Source organism: Salvia splendens, chromosome 1 (assembly GCF_004379255.2).
Source record: "Salvia splendens isolate huo1 chromosome 1, SspV2, whole genome shotgun sequence".
NCBI lineage: Eukaryota > Viridiplantae > Streptophyta > Magnoliopsida > Lamiales > Lamiaceae > Salvia > Salvia splendens.
In genome coordinates, this window is record NC_056032.1 from 31,096,434 (window position 1) to 31,109,565 (window position 13,132).

Below are 13,132 nucleotides of genomic sequence, written 5' to 3' on the forward strand. Positions count from 1 at the left end.
ACGAGCTTATAAATAGAGGATGCAACATCCTAATTAAGGATCTTCTTCCTTCCGCTTTTAGCATTTCTTTTTAGTCTGGTTTCCAGTTCCAAGTTTTCGCCAGTTCCAAAGATAGCTTAGTTAGATAATCGCAATGGTTAGTTAGAAGAGAGCGACCGAAGGGAGCGCGACAAAGTCGTCAATATTTGTTCGGCGCCGTCTCAAGTTTCCGACCGAGAGTTTCTCGGCTGGATTCACTTTCTTACTTTCTTATTTTCTGAACTTGTTAGCTTAGTTAAATTTCATTTTGTTTCGTAGACTCTTGCTTGTATTCCGCACTCTCCAGTTCCATGTTTGAATTCTTTTATAAAAATCGAAGTTATTTTGTTTCCGGATCTTGTTTACTGTTCCAGTTTAGCTTCAACTTTAAAATTCTCGATCCAGTGTTTAATCTTGATGAATTGCAAAGTGTTTTGTGTTTTCGTAGCAAGCCTAGGTAGTTAAATCATTTTCCAGCATGATGAGTTACGTGATCCAGTAGTTAGGTTACATTCCGTCTAGCGTAACCCAGTAGTTTTAAAACTCTCAATTTAAAGCGTGGCAGCAACCGACCCCTATTCACTATTCACACACTCAACGCACCGGTTTCTCTGTGGGATCGATCTTGTACTTGTCGCTTTATTGTTAAAGTAGTGCACGTCTGGGAGTAATAAATATATTTGGGTGAACAAGAGAGAACGCCTTGATCAAGTGACAACCACATTTGCTAACTGATCCGCTCGGTTCGGTTATCTTATATATAGCTTGATCCATCTGCGCGTACCACCTTTCGAGCCACCACGAGGCCACGAGGGCAGCTGCACAAACTTCATGGGGCAGCAACGACACTTGCGAGCAACGGACGGCGTTCGACTCAGAGGAGAGTCGACTGCGACGCCGGCTTGACAGAGGCGAGAAGGAGTAAAAGTTTGAATGCTTATAGAAGAGATGGGCTAGTCTAATCTTACTAAGAATGCTTAAAAAAATATTTGGTACGCAAAAGTTTGAAGGATGATAGAGACGACGTCCAAAGCTCACGAAATTTAACTAGGCCTTCCCGAAATAATTAATTTAAAAGAAATGCTATTAACTAAATTTTCCACTATTAACTAAATTTTCTGATTTAATTAATATGTAAGTTTCTGAAAATTTTCTAAAGGAGAACGAAGGATAAAAGGATTAATTAGGGGCATGTATTCATATTAAAGTATAAGAATTTCTTGAGTTTTATTAGTACGTTGTTTGTTTTCAAAAGGCTTTTTTCGCAAGTTAATGGCGGTGTGAGAAAAACTCAAGTTAAGGAACTTTAAGCGGACGAGGTGGGCTTTCTAACCTATGTATTAATGTGGCTTGTGAATTATGTGTTAAGTTTATTTTATAGTGATAATGATGTTATGTGTGGGCTTTCCTATCCTACCTTATTATGTGGATGAAATTATCAAATTCTACGAATAATTTATGAAGTGATGCTTATTTTAATATAGCACTTTTATTTTTTTCAAGTATTGTCAATGCCATAAATGTTTTTGTTTTGTCAAGATGCCTATCTGTTTGGCTATGCCAAAATGAATGAATGGAATGATTACGAACTCCAATAGGACCGAAAATCCTATTCGAGTAGTGTACAAAGGAATGGACCGTGAGTCATCGAGAGGGTTGGCCAGTCAATGTGTCATGGAAGGTGACCACCTTCCCGTCACTAAAGGAATGTACATATATGGCAGATTGATGAAAAAAACTTAGACTTCGGTTAAACTTTAAGCTCACAAAGAACCTAGTAAGCTTGAGCCTTTTAAGATAAAACACCTGAGTGTTACTGTGGTGGCATGATAATAAATCTTTTATGTATATGTGTATCTTTTGGCAAAGTGTTCACTGAGTACTCTCGTACTCAGCCCTGCATATATTTCTAAATGTGCAGATTGAGTCTTGGATGAAGTGGTGCTGAGTGAGATTGGTGATTTCCGTATCTTTGTAGGACCGTCGAAGGCATATGTCTCCACACATATTGCCGCGTTCAACCTTCTTCCGCTGTGCATTTTTTCTTTGTCCTGTGATAGACTTATCGATGAGAACTATGATAGGGATATGAAGTACAAGTTGATGAACTCTTTTCCGAGTCTGTATGACCATGTAAATCTCTTGTGAAATCCGAATATCTTTCGTAATAAAATGAATGTTCGGTTGACGATTGGTTTCCCTTTTTATTTCCGTCTTATTTCCCCTTTATTGTCATGATTTCCGATCTTTGTTATCCTTAGCAAAGTGCGGTCGTGACATTTTATTAGAGACATGAAGGCACTCTATTTGAATTTTAAATAGTGTTTCTGTTGTCAATTACTCAGTCCGTAAAATAATATCTTAATTTGCTATTTTTGAACGTCCATAATTTAAAATTTCAATTACTTTTTTTCATTTTAGGTAGTAAACCCTACACTCCACTAAATTCTTGCATTCACATTCTACTATAAAAATAAAAATATATAAAAGTGAGACTTATATTCCATTCACTTTTTCCACCACTTTCATTTACTATTTCTTAAAATCTGTGCTGAGTCAAAGTGAAACATTAAATCGTGGATAGAGAAAAAGAGTATTATCAATATGGATGAAGTGACACTCTATTTAAATTTTAAATGATTTTTTGTTGTCAGTTATTAATTTGTTATCAATACGAATGAACTGTATTAGCGTAATTAAGCAATTAGTTTGGAATCGTGCTTAAGTATAATACTCATTCAGTCCTTCCGTCTCTGGTAAATATGAACTACTTATTTTTTAGTCAGTCCCTGAGAATTATTAGCTTTCTAATTTAGGCAATATAAACACTACTAATAATGTAGACCTTACTATCCTTTACATTTCCTCTTCCTCTCTCTTACTTTATTAATTGATAGTATTAAAACTCGTGCCCCACTAAAAATTCATATTTATCAGGGACGAAGAAAGTAACATAAATCAGTGACGAATGGGGTGGGGTCGGCCGACCTGGCCACTAGCTTGTGAATACAAAAAATTCTATTAAATTCGATCTTCGAATTTAAGAGCACCCACAACCGTGCTCTGCCAACGAGCACGGTTGTGGGCCCGACCCCACTTTTTCTGCCTACTCTTAGGCAAGAGCACAACATCCACAGTTGTGCTCTTCCGCAAGGACGAGCACAATTCAATTTAAATAAAAATATTTCTATAATATTAAAATTCATTAAAAAAGCCGAAATAATATTACAAATTACAAATAAAATAAAAAGACATAATTAAAATCCTAAAAATTAAAAATTACATAATTAAAATCCTAAAAATTAAAAATTACATAATTAAAATACTAAAAATTAAAAATTACATAATTAAATTCGTAAAATTAAAAAAACCCACTACGCGTTGCCGAATTTCACCCACACGTTTTTGATTAGGTCTTCTTGTAGCTCAACGTGGGTTCGGGTATCGCACATTGTGTGCCTTGTTTTGATCCTCTCACCCACCGTCGTATGCACACCTCGGCGTGGGGGATAGCTCGCACTTGAGCTTCCGGCTTCATCCTCATCGTAGAAGCTAGCCCCCTTCGGTCCTTCATCGGCTATAATCATGTTGTGTAAGATAATACACGTGTACATGATGTCGGTGATATTATTCAAGTACCACAGCCGAGCCGTGGCCTTCACAATGTTGAATCGGGCTTGAAGGACCCCAAAGGCTCTTTTGACGTCTTTCCGCGCGATCTCTTGACGCTACGCAAAAAGAACCCGTCTCGGGTCTTGCGGGTTGCTGAGCGTCTTCACGAAAGTCGACCACCTTGGGTAGATACCATCGGCGAGATAGTAACCCATGTGGTATGTATTTCCGTTGACGGTGAAGTCGATCGCCGGTGCTACACCATTCAACACATCATTGAAGAGGGGTGAAGAATAGAGCACGTTCAAGTCGTTTTTGGATCTGGCAACGCCGTAATATGCATGCCAAATCCATAGGCAGTAGTCGGCGACCGCCTCAAGGATAAGTGTTGGGCCGCCGCCTTTGTGGCCGCTTAAGTGTTGCCCCCTCCAAACAGTCGGGCAAACTTGACTCAACTTTATTTTACCCAATTAATACCCGCAAGTGTACAGGGTTATTGTAGCATTTAGCAAGAAAGAGTATATCGTATCCCACAGAGACAATTAAGTGTAAACCTAAGTACCACGAACAAATTTCAACTACTATCCAGACAATCAGGAAATTTTGGGTTTTGAAACTAACAACTACTAAAAGCATATAAATTCAGAGATTAAATTAAAACACTTAAACAAGAAAACAATTAAGCAAGTTGTATAAGATGATGGAGAAATATGCAGAATTTCAGGATCCGATGCGCAACACATAGTCTAACCCAATTGAAATAGATTTACCATTTGAAGTCTCCAAAATTGTTGAATCAATCACGATTGTAGATTAAACCCCCTCCCGAGGTGAGAAATCAGTAGATTAGGTGTAATAATTGAAGTCTCATTCTAATTCTTAGACCTAACTCCTAATAGTTTGATTAGATTAATGATCCCACTCAGAATCTCAACTCTCCCGAGTTTTATTGAATAAAGGTGTGAATTATTCATCTTTCAAGATTAATTATTTCATCTCCCGATTACTCTAAGAAACCCTACACTCCCAATTGGTGATCAAGCAATTGATAGAAAAAAAACACAAGAATAATTCAAACAATTGCAAGAGCAAGATAAAACGAAATCAATTGGATTAAAACTATGAATTAATGCATCTTCACCAAGAATTCTACATGAAAGGTTTAGTTACTCATGTTCAAAGTAGAAAACAAACAAAAACTAAGGGAAACAACGGAATTCATGATACGGATTACAATTGGCGGAGGAATTGAATCTTGAATCTCCAATCTTCTTCCAAGAGTGCTTCCTAGAGAGAGAGTGTGTGTTTTTGCGGCTAGTGTAGAATAATATGAACCCTATGCTTTTCTCCTTTTAATCCCCATCCAAAATCGCGTTTTTGGAATAAAAATATGCCAAAACAACGGACCCGGCCGGGTGGAATTATAAAGGGTAAAAATCACCCGGCCGGGTGGAATTATAAAGGGTAAAAATCACCCGGCCGGGTGATGATTTTTGACCAATTCCTAACCTTCCAGCGCTCAATTTGCGACACCCGGCCGGGTGAAATTATAGGGTAACAATTCACCCGGCCGCGTGAGATTTTCTAGACAGCGCAGTGCTTGTAACACGGCCATAACTTCTTCTACAGAGCTCCGATTGAGGTTTTTAAGATACCCACGCGAAGCTCTTTCGGAGACGAAGAGAATGATATGCATTGGGAGTTGATTGGAATTCAAAATATCCAGTAAAATTGTCTCAAACTAAGGCTGCTGCACATCCACCTATTTTGCACCTCTTTTTACACATTATTAACAAAATGGTCAACATACCAACATAATACAGAAGTAGATATAAACACACATAATAATAGACGACATATGATCAAATTCATACAAAACCACCCTCTAAAACCATGTAAAATCCAAGTATGTCAACTCCCCCAAACTTACATAATTGCTAGTCCTCGAGCAATGAAGAAAAAAAACTAAAAGAAGACTTGGATTTAAAGGGGTTTTAGACATCATCATCGTCTCAAAGAATACAGAATAAAAAAAACATATCACAATACAAATTCCATCAAGTTAAGCTGTCGAATGTACTTTTACTACTAACTCGTATATCACCTTGGATTCATGCTTCACTCGGGATATATATATGTCTGTATACTCACCTCACTAAAAAGTGTATAAGATATCAAGTAGTCACTCAAATCAAGCAAAAATACATGGTTTACCATAAGCTTGCTCAATGTCTAACCTCTCCTCTAACTCATGTGACAATAAATCAAGAGTCCGAAAGGTCTTTTATTTAGTTTATAATGTAGGCTCTTTGGTAAGGTGAGGAAATATTTGGCTAAAGTGACTGAAATTCCCAAAACGTAATATCCCAAGAAATCACAACAATCAACTTTTAACTTCAACCATTCTCGAAACACTTCTCGATAATAACTAGACTTTGTCTAATTTCTTCCCAACTTCCAAAGACCTCAAATTATTCTCTATATACAATTTTTTTTCTTTCTTCTCTTTCTTTTTTTTTCTTTTTCTTTTTTTTTCTTTTTCTTTTTTTCCGTTCACGCCTCTTTTTTTTTAAGTACAAACTCAACCAACTTTTTTTTTTAATTATACTCTCCCAACTGTTCTTTTCATATCTCAATAAATTTAGAGTCTAGGATTCCCAACCCACTTGATTAGCTTGACAGAAGAAAAGGCTTATGGCTCAAACTTAGCTATCAAGGATGTTATATATTAAGGTTAGTGTTTAAGTAAAAATGAGGCTAACAACGATGGCCTAACATCTTCCCCTATATTTAAGGTCACTATGTAGACTCAAGAAGACCGGGAGCAAGTTCTAGAAACATATGCACAATTGATGATAAAACACACATGAAAGAATTGAAGGCTCAAAAATTCTCACTTGGATAAATAGCATGAATCAAGGTAAACAAGCAATTCGTTGGGAGAGTGATAGCTCAAAATGGATGGTTCTTTTATCATAGACGATTAGTCTTCACCCCAATTACTACCAAATTTTTTTTTCAATTCAAGACAAAGCAATTCTATCATAAAACAAAATAAAAAAACAACAAAAGACAACTAAACAATCTAAAGCAAAAATAAAGCAATAAGATAAGTACCTTATTAGTGTCCCTATCCACCATATCATCCCCCCAAACTTATTCAAAGCTATGCAAAGAATAAGTTTGAAAAGTAGGTGGAGAAGGGAGACTTACATGGTATGCAAGCAACACAAAACACACCAAAAAAACTGAAACGATAAAATTAAAAGTTACCTACTGGGGGTTACCTCCATGACAGTGCCTTTGGTTATCGTCGTTGGCTCGACGTCCTCCATGAGCTGCGTCATGTCACGCCATAACTGGTGGTGTTAGACTTTCTGTCAATCCTAGAAGCATATGATCTAGCCAATCTCTTCTTCCACCAAGTATTTTTCAGAGCTCCATCCGAAATTTTGGTTTCCACTTTGGGTGAATGTTCAGCTTTTGTTTTCTTCTCCTTCAGTCTCCTCTTTAGAACTTGATCCACCACATGAACCAAACATCCACTGCGGCAAAGAAAAATCCCCAAATGTGGACTCAATTTCTTGTGCCTTTTGAACCTCTACAACATGCACAGCTTTGCACTCCTTCTTCATAACAAGTTCCTCTTCCTCACGACTCTTCATAGCATTGTAGATAGATAAGATGTGGCGTTTGTTGCCCATATGAAGAGTGAGCTCTCCATTTGCTATATCTATCAATGCTTTTCCCGTTGCAAGGAATGGATGCCCCAGGATAAATGGTACATTCACGTCTTCTTCCATATCCAGCACTATAAAATCGACGGGAAATATGAAGTCGTGTACCATCACAAGAACTTCCTCAACAATTCCTTTAGGATAGGTGACGGTTCTATCTGCCATCTGCAGTGTGATTGTTGTCGGCTTGAGAGTGTCGATCTTCATCTTTCTGAAAAACGATAATGGCATCAAATTTATGCTCGTCCCCAGATCACAAAGTGCCTTTGTCTGTCTGTCATTTCCAATGACGCATGAGATGTTGAAACTGCCAGGATCTTTAAGCTTGGCCGGTAGCTTTTTCTGAATTATGGCACTACAGTTTTCAGATATGTTCACCGTCTCATAGTCAGTCCACCTCTTCTTCTTGGAGAGCACATCTTTTAGGAACTTTGCATATGTAGGCATTTCTTGAAGTGCCTCCACCAATGGAATATTCAAGTTAACCTTCCTAAAGATGTCTAAGAACCTTGAAAACTGAGCATATGTCTTCTTCTTCTGAACACGTTGAGGATAAGGGATCCTCACTTCAGCTGGACTATGAGTTGTAGGTGGTGTAGGTGAATGTATAGTCGTGTTCTCCTTAGGTGGAGTGGAAATCTGCTCAGTCTCATTTTCTTCGACCAATTCCTTCTCTTCAGCTCTCTTTTCTGCTACTCTATCCTCATTTTCGGATGGCATTGGAGGTCCCTCATAGCTTGTTCCACTCCTCAGATGCATAGCTTTGCAGTCCTTGGGATTGATGATAGTATTTGATGGAAACTTTCCCGATTGAGTATTAGCACTCACAGTTTGGGAAATCTGGCTGATCTGTATGTCAATATTCTTCAGATGAGTGGCCATTCCTTGCACGTCTGATTCAACTTTCTCCATCCTTTGGTTGTTCTGTTCCATGACCTTGTTAGTCTGAATCATGAAGGACTTGAGTATGTCCTATGTGGTCATCTTCTTTTGATCATTAACCATTCCATCAGTAACTGTGAACCCCTAAGGTGGTTGCAGAGCATTATTGGGGTTCCCATAAGAGAGGTTGGGATGCCCCATGTTCCCGTACTGATTATAACCTCCACCCTGATAGTTGGGGCGGGGGTTATTATAGTACCTGTTGTTGTCCCCTTGTTGCACGCAGTTCACATCTTCTACACCTCTTTGGGGTCCTTGAGAGGGCTGCCCCATCGCCATGCAGTCAAATTTCATTGTAAGAGCATCCAACTTGTCGGATAAGGTGCTTATTGGATCATGATCTGTAGTGGAAGCCACCCTATGCACCTTACTCCTCTCATTACTCCATCATTCATCATTATAGGCGAGCTCCTCAATCACTTCCATAGCTTCATTCACTCCTTTCTTGAGAAGATTTCCACCTGAGCTCAAATTTAACTCTCGTTGTGCTTCAGGAACTCACCCTTTGAAGAATGTAATGACTTGCACTGTCGGGGTTAACCCATGGTTGGGACACCGCTTCATCAAGGCTTTGAACCTCCCCCATGCTTCTCTAATATTCTCTGCAGGGTTCATCTGAAAGGCAATGATCTCATGTTGCCTCTTAATAGCCTCACTCGTTCCACCATAGCATCCCATGTTCTAATAGAACCCGACTCCAAACTCTCCAACCACTCCTTTGCTGAATCCTCCAGGGAGAAGGGAAACAGCCTCAGTCGAATCTGTTCATCTGTCACTCCATTCAACTTCGTTGTGTTGCAGATCTGAATGAACTTGGTGATATGCTTGTTAGGGTTATCTGTGGATTTGCCCCTAAAAGCAATGTTCCCCGCCATCTGGATCAGTCCTCTTTTCAGCTCAAAAGTGTTGGCCACGATGTTGTTATGAACAGTTGGGTTTGCCACTCCTTGGTATACATATTGATTTTGCACAGGCACAAGTGGTCCACGATTGACCTGTTGGCGCAACTCCTCCAGCTGTCGTAGAAGCTCAGCATTAGTGGGAGGAGAGGGTGGTGGGTCGTTGTTACCCTCTTCGTTCTCCATCAGACTATGAGAAACGGGATCAAACTGAATATGATCCTGAACTGGTGATCGGATGGGTGAAAGATCCCTCTGATCTGAAGATGCTCCTGCGCGGGTAGGCGAAGAAGTGTGAATTTTCTGCGTGAGCCTCCTATATGCGTTCCTCTTCTGGTTCGATGCTTCGATCTCAGAGTCGAAAGGTTCTAGAGGCCAACCTTTAGAACGTGTGTGCATACAACTGAACAAGAAACACAAATGTGAAACTCGAAAAATTAAAAGAAAAATAAAGTAGTAAAATCTGAATTAGTAATCTTGATTATTATCACGATATCAAGCTATATAACACAAAATTGTCCCCGGCAACGGCGCCAAAAACTTGACTCAACTTTATTTTACCCAATTAATACCCTCAAATGTACGGGGTTATTGTAGCATTTAGCAAGCAATAGTATATCGTATCCCACAGAGACAATTAAGTGTAAACCTAAGTACCACGAACAAATTTCAACTACTATCCAGACAATTAGGAAATTTTGGGTTTTGAAACTAACAACTACTAAAAGCATACAAATTCAGAGATAAAATTAAAACACTTAAACAAGAAAACAATTAAGCAAGTTGTATAAGATGATGGAGGAATATGCAGAATTCTGGGATCCGATGCGTAACTCATAGTCTAACCCAATTGAAATAGATTTACCATTTAAAGTCTCCAGAATTGTTGAATCAATCATGATTATAGATTAAACCCCCTCCCGAGGTGAGAAATCCGTAGATTAGGTGTAATAATTGAAGTCATCTTCTAATTCTTAGACCTAACTCCTAATAGTTTGATTAGATTAATGATCCCACTCAGAATCTCAACTCTCCCAAGTTTTATTGAATAAATGTGTGAATTATTCATCTTTCCAGATTAATTATTTCATCTCCTGATTACTCTAAGAAACCCTACACTCCTAATTGGTGATCAAGCAATTGATAGAAAAAAACACAAGAATAATTCAAACAATTGCAAGAGCAAGATAAAATGAAATCAATTGGATTAAAACTATGAATCAATGCATCTTCACCAAGAATTCTACATGAAAGGTTTAGTTACTCATGTTCAAAGTAGAAAACAAACAAAAACTAAGGGAAACAACGGAATTCATGATACGGATTACAATTGGCGGGGGAATTGAAGCTTGAATCTCCAATCTTCTTCCAAAAGTGCTCCTAGAGAGAGAGTGTGTGTTTTTGCGGCTAGTGTAGAATAATATGAACCCTATGCTTTTTCTCCTTTTAATCCCCATCAAAAATCGCGTTTTTGGCATAAAAATACGCCAAAACAACGTACCCGGCCGGATGGAATTATAAAGGGTAAAAAATACCCGGCCGGGTGATGATTTTTGACCAGTTTCTGACCTTCCAGCGCTCAATTTGCGACACCCGGCCGGGTGGAATTATAGGGTAACAATTCACCCGGCCGCGTGAGATTTTCTGGACAGCGCAGTGCTTGTAACACGGCCATAACTTCTTCTACAGAGCTCCGATTGAGGTGTTTAAGATACCCACGCGAAGCTCTTTCGGAGAAGAAGAGAATGATATGCATTGGAGGTTGATTGGAATTCAAAATATCCAGTAAAATTGTCTCATACCAAGGCTACTGCACATCCACCTATTTTGCACCTTTTTTTACACATTCTTAACAAAATGGTCAACATACCAACGTAATAGAAAAGTAGATATAAACACGCATAACAATAGACGATATATGATCAAATTCATACAAAACCACCCTCTAAAACCATGTAAAATCCAAGTATGTCAGTACATGATGTCGGCGATATTGTTCAAGTACCACAGCCGAGCTGGGGCCTTCACAATGTTGAATCGGGCTTGAAGGACCCCAAAGTCTCTTTCGACGTCTTTCCACGCGAACTCTTGATGTTGCACAAAAAGAACCCGCCTCGGGTCTTGCGGGTTGCTGAGCGTCTTCACGAAAGTCGACCACCTTGGGTAGATACCATCGGCGAGATAGTAACCCATGTGGTATGTATTTCCGTTGACGGTGAAGTCGATCGCCGGTGCTACACCATTCAACACATCATTGAAGAGGGGTGAAGAATAGAGCACGTGCAAGTCGTTTTTGGATCCGGCAACGCCGAAATATGCATGCCAAATCCATAGGCGGTAGTCGGCGACCGCCTCAAAGATAAGTGATGGGCCGCCGCCTTTGTGGCTGCTTAATTGTTGCCCCCTCCAAGCAGTCGGCCAGTTCTTCCACCTCCAATGCATGCAATCAATGCTGCCAAGCATTACGGGAAAGCCATGGACTGATTCGTGAAGACGAAGAAACCGTTGGCAATCATCGGTGGTGGGTGCCCGAAGGAATTCATCACCGAAAGCTGTACGAACGCCCTCGCAAAACTTTTTAAGACAAAGGATTCCAGTGGACTCACCGACATGCAAATACTAGTCGAAGAGGTCGGTCGTTTGCCCAGTTGCGAGTTGTCGGATGGCACACGTACATTTCTCCAACGGCGTGATAATTTGCCGGCCGGCTGCATCTAGACCTGTTTGGAAGAATTCAACACGGGCGGACAATGTGTTGACAATACGCATAAACATGCGCTTTGACATGTGAAAACGGCACCTGAAGTAATCCGCCGGAAACCGCGGAGGGTTGGCAAAATAGTCGGCAACGAGCCTTTCGTGGGCTCCCTCCCGGTCACGATGGATGTAGCGGCGAGTTGATCTAGTTGGTTGAGGAGGAGGGGCGGGGGTATTCACTCCGACATATGCATCATAAGCGACACAATGTTGTTCGTAGTATTCTTGTTCTTCGCGCTCCGCTTCCGCAGTAAGATGGGTGAAATCCATTTGAGGTTTTGAGTGAGAGATGAAGGTGTAGATAAGTTGTATGAAAATTATGAATGGGAGATGAATGAGAGATGATTTGAGGTGTAAACTGGATGATGAATGTGTGTATTTATAGATGATTTTGGGGAAAAAATAAAAAAATACAGAAAAACGGGCAAAAAAATGGCCATTTTTGGGATTGGGAAAATATCTTTTTATTTTTAATCAGTTTTTATAATTAAAAACTAAATTTTTGAAAAAATAAATAAAAATATTCAAATGTAACGGCATAGCCGTTGCCCAATCAGCGCACGACACGTCACGAGCTTTGCTCGCTGTCACGGACGTGCTCGATGCATCGAGCAGCGCCGTGCCAGCGGTACGAGCGCAGCGACAGACGACGTCTTCCGTGCCGCTGGCACGGACAGACGGACGCCGTCCGTCCACCGTTGCAGATGCTCTAAAGACTAAAACTGTATTGAAACTGAAAAAGACAAAAACCTATGTAAAATTATAAAAGGCGAACAACTCCATGTCTCTCCCCTATTAAAAATATTAACTTTATTGAATCTCCTATTAAAAATATTTGCTGCACACACTTATTATTATTTGACAAATGATAGATTCATTAAATATACGAATATAATCTCTTAGGATTGGAAATCTTAGTATAAAACACATGAAATATTTGATGACACATCCGTAGATTTGTGATATATATTCCACATGCAAGACAATGTAAAATGATTTGTTGAATAGACTAAAAAACACAAACGAATAACAAGACTTGGTTTGAGAAGTAAACAGATTGTATTGTTATCTTAAATTGCAATCTCAATTACACTCTCTGTGTTGAAGATGAAAACCGAAAACAGAAGCTATCAAAACTGAAAACTAACTCAGCTAACTAACACTATA

General features: G+C 39.4%; 1 protein-coding gene across 1 annotated transcript; it reads right to left on the reverse strand.

Moving 5' to 3' along the window:
* Window positions 1-7,106: 7,106 nt before the first annotated feature.
* Window positions 7,107-8,300, reverse strand: LOC121770104. The gene has a single exon (XM_042166927.1). The coding sequence runs from the start codon at window positions 8,298-8,300 to the stop codon at window positions 7,107-7,109; it is 1,194 nt and encodes a 397-aa protein (XP_042022861.1).
* Window positions 8,301-13,132: the final 4,832 nt, after the last annotated feature.